The sequence below is a fragment of the Lepidochelys kempii genome, chromosome 1 (genome assembly GCF_965140265.1).
Source record: "Lepidochelys kempii isolate rLepKem1 chromosome 1, rLepKem1.hap2, whole genome shotgun sequence".
Lineage (NCBI taxonomy): Eukaryota > Metazoa > Chordata > Testudines > Cheloniidae > Lepidochelys > Lepidochelys kempii.
The window spans coordinates 334,912,235-334,928,573 of NC_133256.1; the positions used below are offsets into that span (position 1 = coordinate 334,912,235).

General features: G+C 42.5%; 1 protein-coding gene across 7 annotated transcripts in view; it reads left to right on the forward strand.

Moving 5' to 3' along the window:
* GRM3 (glutamate metabotropic receptor 3) overlaps positions 1 to 16,339 on the forward strand; it is a 151,732-nt gene that overhangs the window by 85,417 nt on the left and 49,976 nt on the right. For all 7 annotated transcript variants that reach the window (XM_073328672.1, XM_073328668.1, XM_073328666.1 and 4 more), the window contains one exon: positions 7,467 to 8,070. In XM_073328672.1, coding sequence (XP_073184773.1) covers positions 7,573 to 8,070 — 498 coding nt within the window. In that variant the 5' untranslated portion in view covers positions 7,467 to 7,572. The remainder of the gene's footprint in view (positions 1 to 7,466; positions 8,071 to 16,339) is intronic.

The window sequence follows — 16,339 nt, forward strand, 5'->3', positions numbered from 1 at the left end:
CAGTTCTTTGATTCTATGTTCTGCTTCCCTAATCTGCCCTTAACGTTTTAACTGGATATAGTAGCCCTTCAGTGCTTAATTTGTGCCAGGGCTTGCCAAGGCTGAGCCCTGGCACCTCTAGGCTTGCCATGTCCGTTATGAAAGTAAAAAAATTGCTTGAGCCCTGGCATCTAATTGCTTGAGTCCCAGTACCTCTTTCATTCCAAATTAAGCACGGTAGTCCTTACTTCCTAATGAACGATGTGTAGTGCTGCTCCTCCTCATCTGCTGCCACCTTGTCAGACCTCGAAGGTGGCTGAATTCTGGAGATGTTGCGGAGTGGCCAAACAAAAGAAAAATGAAAAAGTGAAGGAAATCAACTAAACCATGGACATCATGGTTCCATTGCATTTGCTGGGTAGACAAGAGAAAACGGGAGAGGAGGAAATGGGAGAAAATGAAATTTCAAAATGTTTTAAAGACAATGTTTAGCCAAAAAAAATCCCTTTCCAAATGAAAAGAATTCCAAAATGTGGAAAGTTTTCATGGAAATGTCTTTTCCTTTTTTCCCCAACCAGCTCTAGTTTCTAATGCACACAAATTGACACCAATCCAACAAACCACTCAAGGTGATTTAGGATCAGATTTTCAAAAGAGCACAGGCCCAGATTTCCAAGTGCTCAACACTTAACTGGAATCAGATTTTCAACAGATGCCAGCAATCTGGCCCCGATTGTGAGTGCAGTGAATGAAGCTAAATTGATTACGCCCATTTTAATTCTCAATAAGACTGTCCAATGGGTTTAATGCAGTTTACCTAATCCACTACAAATTCACACCTTTAGTTAATTCAGATTACTCTTCCTGAATATTCCTGTGTAAACACACCTATAGATGCTTATGAAAATTGCCCACTTAAGAACATGCTTAACTTTAAGCATGAGTAGTTGCATTAAAGTCAATGGGACTATTCACATATTTATGTGCTTTGCTGGATTTTGGCAATAGACTTATTTTAATAACTGTATAATTTACCCCCTCATGAGTCCCCCAAGACATCAAAGGCACCAGTCCTCAATGAGGCAAACAGAACTGAAACACAATTTTTAGCTCAACTGACCTTGAGATACTGAATAACAGGCCAAATAAGTTAGAAAAATTTTCTACAAGTGAAAACACCTTATATTTTGACTCCCCATATCTCATGCATGCTTTATACAATTTCCTTCTGTCTTTCCAGAAAAATTCGAAGGCATATGCTCCAGTATGTGAAATTTCTGGCAGTTTGGTTTAGTTTCAGCTAAGTTATGTGTCAAACCCTGGTGTTTCATGGAAAGTTAGCTTCAGCCATAACTACGGAGAAAATGCAATTTTCTTTCCTTTACCTTGTCATCTATCGGCAATTTTCCTTTTTCTATTCCATCTAGGTCTGAGCTATCAGATTTCAGGCAGCCAGTATCAGTATGTGAGTAATTTGTGTACCTGGCATATATCTGTCACTCTGATGCTTGTGTTTCTGTGAAAAGGCTTTTACAAAAGGTGACTGGATCTCTAATTATAACGAGTCAGGAGATTCAGGCTTGTCCATCACTCACTTCCAGTGAAGTGAGGTACCTTATTCTACAGAATAGTGCTCATCAAGCATTAAGGTCAAGTTCTGGCAGAGGCAATATAAATGAGCCAAGTGTGTTGGATTAGCAGTGCTAGCATGTTGGTAGTCCATCATTTTCAGGAAGGGCATAGTGTAGCATTTAACCATGTCAGCACTTGTGAATCGGTCTTTAGACACATCAAATTTCAAGGAAAAATAGAATTTTGTCTAGAAATGTACTTCAGTAGAAAAAGGCACCTATCTTATGGTTTGTCTACACAGCAACTTAGTGTATGGCAAGCCAGGGTAAGAATTAAGAAATATGCCAGACTGCACTTGGATTTCACTGCACTATAGCATCAGCAAGCTGGTGCACTATAGATGCACACCCTGGCTTGCTGCACAGTAATTTGCCTAGCAGACCGTCCCTTAGTTACCTTTGCCAGTAATTAATAATACCGTCAAAGGCAGCAGTTGCTGTTCACCCCTGTGCCAAAAAGTCACCAAACACAATAAAATCAAACCCACGTGCTAACCTTCTCCACTGCAGACATCAGCTTTTGCCGTTCCAAAACTGTAGGTAAAAAGATAAGCCACGCAGAATGCCATGAAGATCAACAAATTCAGACTACTTCTGATCTGGGAAGGTTCCAAAGTGGAGGTACCCTCATAGAGAACAACTTACCTCATGATTAATGGTATTGGAGACAGTTGATTGAGCTAACAGCCTCAGCATGGGCACCTGACCTTCTTCCATTGCCCAGAGGAGATCACCGGCTCATGCCGCTATTGCGGTACAGTCCAGTACCCAGGTGTGTAGCCAGATTGACAAGGCTCAAGGAGATCCGAGGCACCGAGGTGCTCAGAGAATTCTCACTAGAACCTTCGCAATAATCTTAACCAAAACCGGAAGATTTGAAACTATGTAATTGTTAGACAGATTGTGATTGCCAAGCGTTGGTATTGTTATGCGGGAGAGTGTTGGAGGCCATCACAGACTGCACTGAAGCTAATGGCTATGCTAGCTACCGTTCATTCAGGCTAAACGGAATAAGCAATTAAGCTCCTTTGTTGAATATATATATAGCTGAAACAACTGAAACCACCGACCAAGGTGCTGAGCCACATGGAAAGATATGAGCAAGAACTAACTCAGGAAGAATAAGAATTCCCTGGGATTGATTGAAAACACAGGGGCTGGGCACTGATTGGGAGCCTATATCTATTTTGTCTGGTTTCTCATTTTGGTATTTGGATTGATTCTGTTCTAACAGAGGGGCCAAATTAATTTTCACCATGAATCTACCTTTCTAAAAAAGGCCTTACAGCTAGAGATGCACCAAAAATGCCCCAGAAAAACTAGAAGCTGATGAGTAATCTCATATTGGAGACAGCACCTAGTTAGTAGCTGGGACACTAGACTGGGAGATGGGAGATCAGGATCCTCTTTCTGGGCTCTGACACTGACTTGCTTTGTGACCTTGGGCAAATCCCTTCATTTCTCTTTGCCTCTGTTTCCCCTCACTTTGTCTATTTAGACTGTAATCTCTTTGGGATGGGGACGGTTTCTAAGTACATGTTTGCACAATGCCCGTCACAATGGGCCCTGACCTCAGTTGGGTAGTTAAATGCTATCACAGTATCAATGTTTGACAGATAGCCACTCCCGTTTGAAACAATATTCAAATGCACCATCTCAGAAAAGTGTTTTAATGTCAGCCAGCATGGATTTGGGCAGAATGGTGATATCACTTCTGGAAGCACGCGGCACAATTCAGCTCTGAGTTAGTAGGTGCTATTCCAACTGCAGGGAAGGGAAGAATATGGCCCACGTTCTTTTACATGTAACACTGCCAGGCATGACTTATGTATATTGCAGAGCTAACACACCCCAAACCAAGCAAGCATGTCAGAGGTGTCTGTCGATGGAGATGTGCAGGAGGGAAATTAAAATCCTAGCTCATCTTTGCTAACGGCTTCAAACCAACTTTTCTTCTTCACAGCCAGCACTCTGCAGGAATCCCCACCTGAACATCTAGCCACCTGAATCTACCTTGCTGCTTAAGGCTTGTTCTTTTACTAATCACATAGCCAAATGGAAAACATTTGCTCCTGTAAGCATCGCCCCTTTGACAGTCCTAAAGGGAACAATTTTTGGCAAGCCGCCCCTCCCCTTCTCAGACTGATATGTCTGCCACACTTGTTCTTGTGGGCAGCGCAGTGACACAAAAAGAACCCAAAGCCACATGGGGCTCCAGGAGCAATGAGAAGGAAGAGGTTTGGAAGTGAGGTCGGCCAGTTTGCAGGATGAGAGAAAGCTGTGCCTGCAAAAGGGAGTCTTTTTTTTTAACTGAAAATTATGTTCCTGGTTAATATTTAAAAGCTAAGAGACTGAACACCTGAGAGGCAGTGATCATGTTTTCCTGGGAGCCAGGAATCTGCCCCCATGTTCCTGTCCATTTTATAAAATACAGAATTTTTCCCTGGCTTTGGACTCCACTGCAGTTTGGAGACCTGAGTGAACCACTGGCCTGCTGAGTGGGGCTAGCTAGCCTGTGTACATCAGGAACCAGCCCCCCCTTAGTGTGTCACATGTTGCCAACCTTCTGTCCCCTCACAGACCTCCCAGGGGGCACCCCATCCTTCTCATGACAGAAGTCCTTTGGACCAGCATGTAGAGTGCTAGAGAAGTGAGATGGCTTGACAGAGGAGAATGAGTGGGCCTACCCCCATCTCTCTCCCTTCCACATCCACTCCCTGATGCCCATGGAAAATGCCAACCCTTGCCCCTGCCATGTTTCTCACTCGAAAAAGCTGGTAGCCAAAGAAATTAATGTGAATGATGAAAGGCTGGAATAAAGCTGACACTTTGCAGGATTGCTCATTCCAGATGAAATTTATCCCAAGACAGAAGGCCTGCCCATGTCCCTATATACCACCTAAGATGGCATTGATGCATAGGGCCTTGTGTAGGTTGTCTATGGGATTTAGAACACAGGGTTGTCTCTAACTAGACATTTCTGAGGGGAAGTTACTTGTTCCCGACAGCCTCGGAGTGCTGTTGTGACAAACTACTTTTGTGACAAACTGTGACAAACTGCCCATAAAACCCTCAAGGAAAAGGAGAAGGTAGGTGTGGGAAGGAAGGGTGGCTGGCTATGGGACTGGCAGAGAGCTCAAAAGATCTGGGTTGGATTCTGAGCTGAACCACAATAATCTTCGGTGAGTCATTCATTATTATTGGTATTACTGTATATTGCACTAGGCTCTGTACAAACACAGGACAAAAGACAGTCCTCACCCCAAAGAACTTGAAAGCGAAGTATAAGACAAGAGACAACAAATGGATACAAACAGATGCAGGAGTATAAGGAAAAAATTCACTAGCATGATAAGCAGTGGTCTCAGCAGCCTCGCTCAGCTCCCATTTAGCTACATAAATAAGTAGCCAGATTTTCAGAAGTGTTCAGTTCATTGGGTATGGAGCTCTTTTGAAAACTTGCCCATAAAGTGTGGGAGCTGCGGAGTGCAGAGTTCTTTTGAAAATCTGCTTTTTATGTAGGTGTGAAAATGGGAGCTAAGCTCTTTTCAAAATCTGGCCCCCCAGCAGAGGAAGTGAGCCATTGAAAACCTGGCCCTTAAGCTCTGTGCCTCAATTTCCCCACCTATAAAATGGGGATAACAATCTTCATGGGGCTGTTGTGGAGATAAATACATTAAATGTTTGTTGTGGCCCTAAGATACCAGGATGATATAGGCCAAACAAATGCACAGAATAGATAATGCATAGGAAATCTCAGAGCACGTTATAGTCCAGAGAACAGATTACTACCATGAACTATGGAAGCAGATCTGATTGAATTATAAGCTGCCAATAATTTATCTGACAATTTTGTCCAATAAATTATTTGCAAACAAATATTTTTCATTATCTGAAGCACTCTGAAGATGGTTGAATAATATTGGGCAAATAATTTGTTTGACTGAATTTGATGTTGAATTATTTGTGAATATATTTCTTTTGTTATTCCTACCAGCTTTCCCTGAATAGATGTTAACTTGAGAGGTTCTTTTCCTGCATTGATTAAAAAACCATATGGCTGATTGCCTATGGTTAAGGGTGAAACTGTTTGTTTGCAGCTGACATATCATTTACCGGTGAATGGAGAACTCGGCTGAAATGGGCTGCGGTTCAGGCTATATAGACATCATTATGGCTATAAAGAAGTATGTTTAAATGTGTAGCTGGCTTGCTACTGACTTATGATATAAAGATGCTGGAGTAAATATAAATAAAATTCTGTCCTTTGCCAGAATCTGATAGAGCAATATAGAAACTCCCCCAGGATAAACAGCTGCATCGGAATAAGCTTGTTCATCCATCTTTCAGTGTTAAATTTGAATTGTCTCTTTAAATTTCTTAGCGCTCTGTTTTAAATAATGCTAAGTGTTTCTAAATTATACACAGCCCTGCAAGTCTAATCATAATAAATTTTGCTTTAAGAAAAAGGTAAGTACGGTAATGAAATATTAAAGTGCTCTACTTAAATATTACCATGTTTGATTTTTTAAGGACTTGGAGTTCAAGGTGGCCACATTAATCCATGCTGTAAAGAGACACTATCAAGAAGTTTACAGGCAAATATATATATAGTCATGAGACTGTTGTAACATAACATGGTGAGATCTAAAGGTTTGATCCTGCAATCACAGCAAAATGCCCATTGACTTCAATGGGAGTAGAATCAGCCCAAATATATACATGCTTGGATGTCTGTTCTACCCTTGACCCATGCACTGAACTATGATTAACATTAAAGTGAGCACGTTCAGCCCTAGGCATTTTTCTGCCTTGGGCAAACTTCAGTATGCGTATCCTTTCTGTTCTAGCTCATCTTCTTTGCTTTTACCTTTTCCTTGAGTTATTTTCCTGCAAGGTTTTTAACTTTAAAGACAAATGATCAGGTGTTTAAGGCACTAGACCATGATTCACGAGATCTGGGTTCAGTTTCCAGTTCTGTCACAGACTCACTGCATGTCCTTGGGCAAGTTTTTTAATCTCCCTGAGCCTCAGTTCCCCCATCTTTAAAATTGGGTTAATAATATTTCTTTTCTCCCATCCTTTGTTTATCTTGCCCAGGAAGGGGAGCCAGAGCCTCCCTCCCACAATGTCTCCCTCCCTCAAGCCAGGCAGAAGGTGGTAGGGATGTACCTCCCCTTCCCATGGAGGGTGGGGCAGCTGGAGTTCAGCCTGGCACTTTAGAAGAAAAGGTCCTCTGCTGAGCAGAGCAACAACTAAATACCCAGCACCGGCAGGCCCAGCTGGCAGCAAGGGAGAATTCTGAAGCTGTGGGAGGGGCAAGTGGGATCCAGTGGGTGGAGCTAGCTTGAACCAGGAAGGGGGGATATAACCTAGGGGAGGCTGACAAGTGCAGTGAGACACAGAGGGAGCTGCAGCCTGAATGGAGGGTGGAAGGAAACATAAGGGCAATACGACTCTCAGAGTAGGGGAGACAGCAGAAGAGCGTTGAGTGTGAGAGAGAGCTAGATATGAGGGGAATCTGCTTTATTTATTCTTCATCTCCTGTCCTAACTTGTTGCTTAACAGCACTCAGCAACATTCCACATTTGGCTTGTTTCACCCCAGAGTTGGTTGTTTTTCTATGGAACTTTGTGTATAGTTGCTGTGTAAAATTTGTTCAGCTTGTGAAGCAATTATGGATCCTTTGGGATGAAAGGCACTATGCACATGTAAGCTGATCTTATTTCTCATTGCCGGAGCTTTCCATTTTCCCAAACCATGTCCTTTTAACACTGCTCTGAATGTTTTATTGATGAAAAGAACATAATAACTGATGTCTCCTTTTGCCTTTCCTAATTCCTTTTGTCTATTTAGGGGCTTGATGGAAAGTCTTGTTGGCTTGTTCGTCCCTTGCTTGTGGGACAGCACTTCACATTTAGCAATGGGTCAAGAGGACTAAGGGGCACGTCTACTTCTGCCCATGCTTCTTAAAGCTGCCAAAACAGGACCAATGAAGATGTTCACCAGGCTGCAGGTGCTTGCCCTGGCTTTGCTCTCCAAGGGAGTTTTCCTTTCCCTAAGTGACCATAACTTTTTAAGAAAGGAAATTAAGATAGAAGGAGACTTAGTCTTAGGTGGTTTATTCCCAATTAATGAAAAAGGCACCGGGACAGAAGAATGTGGGAGAATCAATGAAGACCGAGGCATCCAGCGCTTGGAGGCTATGTTGTTTGCCATTGATGAAATCAACAGAGACAATTACTTGCTCCCAGGAATTAAGCTTGGAGTTCATATTTTGGACACATGTTCGAGGGATACATATGCTTTAGAACAGTCTCTGGAGTTTGTCAGAGCATCTTTGACGAAAGTGGATGAAGCGGAGTATATGTGTCCCGATGGATCTTACGCCATTCAAGAAAACATTCCATTACTCATTGCAGGTGTCATAGGTGGTTCTTACAGCAGTGTCTCCATACAGGTAAGACATTTCAAAACGTACACCCTCCGGAGAGAACTATTCATCTTGAGCTTCCCTGAAAGAAAAACCTACTAAATACGGTACAGATCATGGGTCAAATTTGTTCCTAGAGCCAATGAATTTACACCAAGGATGAACCTAAACCAAATTGATTTAAAAAAAAAATCTGCTAAAACTTAAATATGGGTAGGCTGGACATTTCCTTTAGTGATAGTAGAACCTGTGGGACTTTGTGATTTTGAAAAAATTAGATAATATATTGTAAGCTTTGACTTTCCCAGAACTTTTTTGAATATCAAGATTTTTTTTAAATCTCAATTCACACCATTGTTTTCACACGGAAATTTAACACCACCATAAATATTTCTGAGTAAATGGAAGCCTTTGTCGTGCAAATAGTAAAGATGATTTTTAAAGTAATTCTTGCCCTAGGCCGACCAAAGAATAAAATAAAATAAAATATCATGTAACAGCCCAAAACTTGCATTACACCAGAACCAAAGGGAACTTGACCTCCAGACATTAGAGTTTTGCATTAAGGGCCTGATCTAAAACCGACTTAAGCCAACAGAAGTTTTTCTACTGTCTTCAATGCTCATTGGATGAGATCTTGTATCTAGAAGCCACAATTTTAATGGGTTCTAAATTTGCTGTGATTTCTTTATGTCTTTGTATTGTTCGTGATAAGAATGTGTTTAACTCTCTGCTGTGTATGAATGGGGAAGGTGTCTGAAGAGGTGCCTATAAGGCTAAGTGCTATAAGAAGTCTGACTACAGCTGATTAGGTTTTAGCTTAATTAGAGAAGAGACCCTGACTTTTTGTTTTGTACATCAAGTGAATGCAAAGAACAGATATTTTCCTCCATTTTTTTACAGAGATTCTGCCTGCTCCTCTACCTATCTAGTATGTCTACCGCACCCATTGCCACAGTGTCAGGGTGCTGAGACTTCCAAGCTTCTTCCAAAACGTTCATCTCTTGCCTCAGAATGCAATTCCCATCACTATAAAAATCCTCGTGCATCTTTGGGGAAGGCTGATCTATTTTCAGTTCTTCTCTGCTGAACCAAAATCTACCCCCCTTATTCACAAAGGAGCAGTGTTTTACTCCTCAAACAGTCCCATCTAAACAGAAGGGACAACCTGTCAGTAAGGTGCTACACACTGTATTATATCAGTATCAAACAGGACAAAATCCTGCCCTGTGCTACTGGTGGAGAAAGAAGTCATAGGGACCTTCATCTGCCCCTTGCAGAAACAGGACAGGATTTCAGCTAGTGCTAACTTCAACTAGCACTAAGGTGAGGGACTGACTGTCACCCTAGCCAGCACACCAAGGCTCCACTGGCTTGGGAAGACAGCCAGGTCCCTATGCTAACATCACAGAGTTATCATGAGTTCAGAATGTCCACTAAGAGAGAATACAGCCTCCTCTTTTTGGCCCAGACTGTGGCCTGTTCGGCATGCTCATGCAGGAGAGTTATGGGGGGAGGAGCAGGCTCTGGAAAGCTGCTACCCCCTCCCACGTAAGGCGTGGGTTGAGCTTTGACTCTACCCCACAATGTACCAGACAGCCATGCCAGGGGATGTATTCTGTGCCAGATACAGGGTTGGTGAAGGGCATGTTCCTCCCCACCAGAGCAGGGGAGAAACCAGGAAGCAGCTTGTGACTCCAGAGTCCTGGGCTGTACCGTTGGTGGCTCTGCCCAATACACAGGCCTCGACAGTTTAACTCTAAAGGAAGAGTAAGCACATCCTTATGTGCATGTCCTGCCAGCATTCCTGGGACATCCTGCTGTGTGCTATCTGGATGGCTCTAGGACCTACTGCCCTGCCCACATCATTCCACCTCTTTGCCCCCAGTCTCTGGCACCTGCGAGGGCAGGATTAGGTCCTGTGCTTTATGAGGCACACGGGAAAGAGTGTGCATCGCAATGATTATGCTAACAGCTGTGTCAGCCTTCCTGAGCTTTGGTTATGGATGATGAAACAGCAGTAAGCTTACTAATAATTGATACTCTATCGCTTCCGTTCACCCAGCAGCACCTCCTGATTCTTGGGACACTCCCATTGACATCAGTAGGAATGGACAAGCCAAGAGCTCAAGGAGTTTGAGTGCAGATGTCAAGAATTTCCAACATAGGAGCCTAAGGTTAAATACCTGAATCCATATCTAGGCATCTCACTAAGGAGGCCTGATCTTTAAGGGTGCCGCTCCCATTGGCTTCTGTGGGAGTTGTAGGCACTCAGCGCCTTGAAAATCAGGCCTTGTTAATTACTGGATGGGCCTGCATGTCAGAGGGGCTGAGAACTCACAGGTCCGATGACTTCAAGGCAAATGGCATTTTGGGATGTATAAGTAGGGGCATAGCGAGCAGATTGAGGGACGTGATCGTCCCCCTCTATTCGACATTGGTGAGGCCTCATCTGGAGTACTGTGTCCAGTTTTGGGCCCCGCACTACAAGAAGGATGTGGATAAATTGGAGAAAGTCCAGCGAAGGACAACAAAAATGATTAGGGGTCTGGAACACATGACTTATGAGGAGAGGCTGAGGGAACTGGGATTGTTTAGTCTGCAGAAGAGAAAAATGAGGGGGGATTTGATAGTTGCTTTCAACTACCTGAGAGGTGGTTCCAGAGAGGATGGTTCTAGACTATTCTCAGTGGTAGAAGAGGACAGGACAAGGAGTAATGGTCTCAAGTTGCAGTGGGGGAGGTTTAGGTTGGATATTAGGAAAAACTTTTTCACTAGGAGGGTGGTGAAACACTGGAATGCGTTACCTAGGGAGGTGGTAGAATCTCCTTCCTTAGAAGTTTTTAAGGTCAGGCTTGACAAAGCCCTGGCTGGGATGATTTAATTGGGGATTGGTCCTGCTTTGAGCAGGGGGTTGGACTAGATGACCTCCTGAGGTCCCTTCCAACCCTGATATTCTATGATTCTATGATTCAGTTAGAAACGGAGGTGTTCCGATTTAGAAAATCAGGCCCACCGTGTTGCTAAATATGGATTGAAGTGTCTGACTTTAAGCAATTCATGTTTGACCTCAAAGAATTAAGCAGCTGCAGATCCACACCACACTTTCTCTGGGAAAGCCACAACATAATCTATGCTGAGCCCTTCACACAGGAAAACATTTCTGTTTTTTGTGTCTTGTGAATTTGCTGTTGTATTTCTGAACCTCCGCCTTAGATTTCTGTCTGGACAGCTGCCTGCCCAATCACTTCATGGTGCTCCCACTGTCAGATTTCTGCTTTTTTTATTATTCTTCCACTCAGGAAAGATAATTCTTTGGTAAGCCAGAAATAAGCATATGTCCCTCAGAGCCAGTGTATACAACAGACACTTTTTGCAGATAGCAGAAACTACAAGAGAATGTGAAATGCTTACTTTCTTGGTCAGACTTAACTATCATTAATGAAACCTGGGATAATTAGTCTTCAGATGCTATGTATAAATTAGCAATGAGCCCAATCCACACACAGCCTGATCCTGGAAAGCCCTTGCCCAGGAGGTTAATATTTCATTACTCATGAGAGCACTCCCATTGCTGTCTATAGAACTACTTGCATAAGTAAAGACTATTTGCATGATTTAAGGTTTGGGGTCAGGCCCAGAGTTTCATTCAGATTTGGAGATGGATTCTCCAAAGTTCAGGGACATTCACATCAGGGTTTGGTTGGTTCCTAGCTCTAGTTTAAATGAGACAGTCATCCTGGTCTCAGCTAATCTACAGCAGGATTTTTGGACATATTGTTAATGTAGTGATCATTAAAGAGTCTATGTTAAGTTCCGTTTTAAGTGGGAGGGGGGAAAAGGGGAGCCGGATCTCTGTATGTGGGCACTGTAACACCATGTCCAAATGCCATGTTTAGACACTCAGGTGAGCACTTACAGGAATTTACAAGCGTAAGTAGTGATTCATGTGTCCAGATACTGGACTTGTATGTCTAGATTCACATCCACTTTTGAAAACTGGACCGACCTGCTGTCTTTAATGTAGGAATGAGATCCATTCACCCTACCACCAAGGTTTCTTTCTTAGGAGTATAAAGACATCGATTTAAGTGGACTATATGCTGTGCATTCCCACATCAGAAAGTAGGTATTTCCACAACGATATAGAACTCGGTCCTACCAGAAAATGCCTCCATGTTTCAGATCCATAACATTCCCTGGGATACAACCATGAAAGTTATTTCTGAATTAAGCCCTTCCTTAGTGGCAGAACAATGTCAGAGCAGCCTCTCTATGCTGCCCTCATCTCAGGGCGCAGAACTTTTTGCTAGGCCCAGTACAGCTGCTACATGTAGCAACCAGGCTTTGGAGAATGATTAGGGGCATATCACTGAGCCTATTAAGACCCCCACATCCACACCTAGGAACAGGGTCTTCCCTTACTGAATAAATGACTGTTATAATTCTGGGAGGGAAATTCAGAGAGAGACAGTTGTGATAAGGAGGTGTTCTCTCCTTGACTGACAGATTGCTTCAACCACGCAGCTCTGCCAGGGACAGTGGGGAAAGCGGACATATGGCCTGAAAACTTATCCCCTCCGCAAACAAACAAAAAATCTACAGCCATACAATCAGAGACCACAAAGAATATGTGACCAGTGTAACCAATAAAAACAGCATGAATTACAGATTCTCAATATTTACAAAGAACCATTTGCAAAAAATCCCATAGCACTACTTAGCACTCAGCCTAGACGGGTCAGTGACAAAAAAATTGCTTCTTCTACTTCCCCTTTGCTAGGAAGCTTGATTGGTTCCTCCAAGGTCTAAAGCCATAAACCAGAGCTTTCACCGCCTCCTGGCTGGGTCACTAGCTCATTTTAAAGGTGGCAGCATTGCAGAGACGGCAGCTCAATCAAATCAGTATCTTAGATGTCTGTATACTAATGCGAGAAGTATGGGGAATAAGCAGGAAGAACTCGAAATGCTAGTAAATAAACACAACTAAGACATAGTTGGCACCACGGAGACTTGGTGGAATAATACGCATGACTGGAATATTGGTATAGAAGGGTACAGCTTGCTCAGGAAGGACAGGCAGGGAAAAAAGGGAGAAGGTGTTGTCTTGTATATTAAAAAGGTATACACTTGGACTGAGATTGAGATGGAAATAGGAGACAGACTTGTTGAAAGTCTCTGGGTAAGGACAAAAGGGGTAAAAAACAAGGGTGATGTCATGGTAGGGGTCTACTACAGACCACCAAACCAGGAAGAAGAGGTGGATGAGGCTTTTTTAAAACAACTAACAAAATCATCCAAAGCACAGGACTTGGTGGTGATGGGGGACTTCAACTACTCAGACATCTGTTGGGAAAATAACACAGCAGGGCAGAGATTATCCAACAAGTTCTTGGAATGTATTGGGTGAAAGTGATCATGAAATGGTAGAGTTCACGATTATAAGGAATGATAGGAGGGAGAACAGCAAAATAAAAGACAGTGGATTTCAAGAAGGCAGACTTTATAAAACTCAGGGAGTTGATAGGTAAAATCCCATGGAAAGCAAGTCTAAGGGGAAAAACAATTGAAGACAGTTTTTCAAAGAGACATTATTAAGGGCACAAGAGCAAACTATCCCACTGCGTAGGAAAGATAGGAAATCTGGCAAGAGACCAACCTGGCTTAGCCAGGAGATTGTCAATAATCTAAAACTCAAAAAAGAGTCCTAAAAAGTGGAAACTCGGTCAAATTACAAAGGATGAATGTAAACAAATAACACAAGTATGTAGGGACAAAATTGGAAAAGCCAAGGCACAAAACAAGATCAAACTAGCTAGGGACATAAAAGGAAACAAGAAAACATTCTACAAATACATTAGAAGCAAGAGGCAGACCAAGGACTAAGTAGGCCCGTTACTCAATGAGGGGGGAAAGACAATAACAGAAAATATGGAAATGGCAGAGGTGCTTAATGACTTCTTTGTTTCGGTTTTCACCAAGAAGGTTGGTGACAATTGGACATCTAACATAGTGAATGCCAGTGAAAATGAGGTAGGATAAGAGTCTAAACTAGGGAAAGAACAAGTTAAAAATTACTTAGACAAGTTAGATGCCTTCAAATCACCAGGGCCTGAATAAATGCATCCTAGAATACTCAAGGAGCTGACTGAGAAGATGTCTGAGCCATTACCAATTATCTTTGAAAAGTCATGGAAGACGGGAGATATTCCAGAAGACTGGAAAAGGGCAAATAGAGTGCCAATCTATAAAAAGGGAAATAAGGACAACCCGGGGAATTTCAGACCAGTCAGCTTAACTTCTGTACCCGGAAAGATAATGGAGCAAATAATTAAGCAATCAGTTTGCAAACACCTAGAAAATAATAAGGTGATAAATAACAGTCAGCATGAATCTGTCAAGAACAAATTGTGTCAAACCAACCTGATAGCTTTCCTTGACAGGATAACAAGTCTTGTGGATGCGGGGGAAGCAGTAGATGTTGTATAGCTTGACTTTAGTAAGGCTTTTCATACTGTCTCACATGATCTTCTCATAAACAAACTAGGGAAATACAACCTAGATGGAGCTACTATAAGGTGGGTGCATAACTGGTTGGAAAATCATTCCCAGAGAGTAGTTATCAGTGATTCACAGTCATTCTGGAAGGGCATAACGAGTGGGATCCCACAGGGATTGGTTCTGGGTCCGGTTCTGTTCAATATCTTCATCAATGATTTAGATAATGGCATAGGGAGTACACTTATAAAGTTTGTGGACGATACCAAGCTCAGAGGCGTTACAAGTGCTTTGGAGGATAGGTTTAAAATTCAAAATGATCTGGACAAACTGGAGAAATGGTCTGAAGTAAATAGAATGAAATTCAACAAGGACAAATACAAAGTACTCCACTTAGGAAAGAACAATCAGTTGCACACATACAAAATGGGAAATGACGGCCTAGGAATGAGTACTGCGGAAAGGGATCTGGGGGTAATAGTGGATCACAAGCTAAATATGAGTCAACAATGTAACACTGTTGCAAAAAAAACCAAACATCATTCTGGGATGTATTAGCAGGAGTATTGTAAGCAAGACATGAGAAGTAATTCTTCTGCTCTACTCTGCGCTGATTAGGCCTCAACTGGAGTATTGTGTCCAGTTCTGGGTACCACATTTCAGGAAAGATGTGGACAAATTGGAGAAAGTCCAGAGAAGAGCAACAAAAATGATTCAAGGTCTAGAAAACATGACCTATGAGGGAAGGTTGAAATAATTGGGTTTGTTTAGTCTGAAGAAAAGAAGAGTGAGAGGGGACATGATAACAGTTTTGAAGTACATAAAAAGTTGTTACATGGAGGAGGGAGAAAAATTGTTCGTCTTAACCACTGAGGACAGGACAAGAAGCAATGGGCTTAAATTGCAGCAAGGGTGGTTGAGGTTGGACATTTGGAAAAACTTCCTAACTGTCAGAGTGTTTAAGCATTGGAATAAATTGCCTAGGGAGGTTGTGGAATCTCCACCATTGGAGATTTTTAAGAACAGGTTGGACAAACACCTGTCAGGGATGGTCTAGAATGATAATACTTAGTCCTGCCTTGAGTGCAGGGGCATGGACCAGATGACCTCTGGAGGTCCCTTCCAGTTCTATGATTCTAAAATTGTATGATTCATACAGACTGTGGCAGCCCACATCAGCAATGGGTCTGGCTGCTGTGAGCAGTTGGGGCTGGCAGGAAATGAAGATTATTGTTATCCGCTGGAAAATAGGCAGGATGTAATTAGAATAGATACACAGATGATAAGAATTACAAAACTGTAATTTAGCCATGAAAATGAAATTAACAATTTACAAAAAAGCACCGTAGAGGTTTAATGACCACAGGTGATCTCAGTTCTGTGGATCATCCAAAAATCAGTACCTTCAATAGTATGGTATTGGGGATTGTAGCTTTAAGAGCTAAGCTTCCCAGACAGAGAGTCTAGGCAGGGCACTATGAAGCTATTGTTGTTATGCTCAGCCAGTTGGAACCAGACACAGAAAAAAGTAGTGAGTAATCCCTGAATACCACAAACAGCACAGTACCCATAACACCAAGCTACTGCTTATGTATGTAGCTATCATGATTATGGGAGCATTAAATATGCAGGGATCAGTTTCCCAAACTGTGGCCTACGGACAGCTGACTAGACACCTGGCTCCTCCTCCTTGTTTCTAAATTATATATTTTTTAAGCTAAAAAGGATCAGATTTCCAAAGGTCCCTAGGGGAGTTGGACACCCAGCTCCCAGTGGATTTGCCTAACTATCTTTGGCT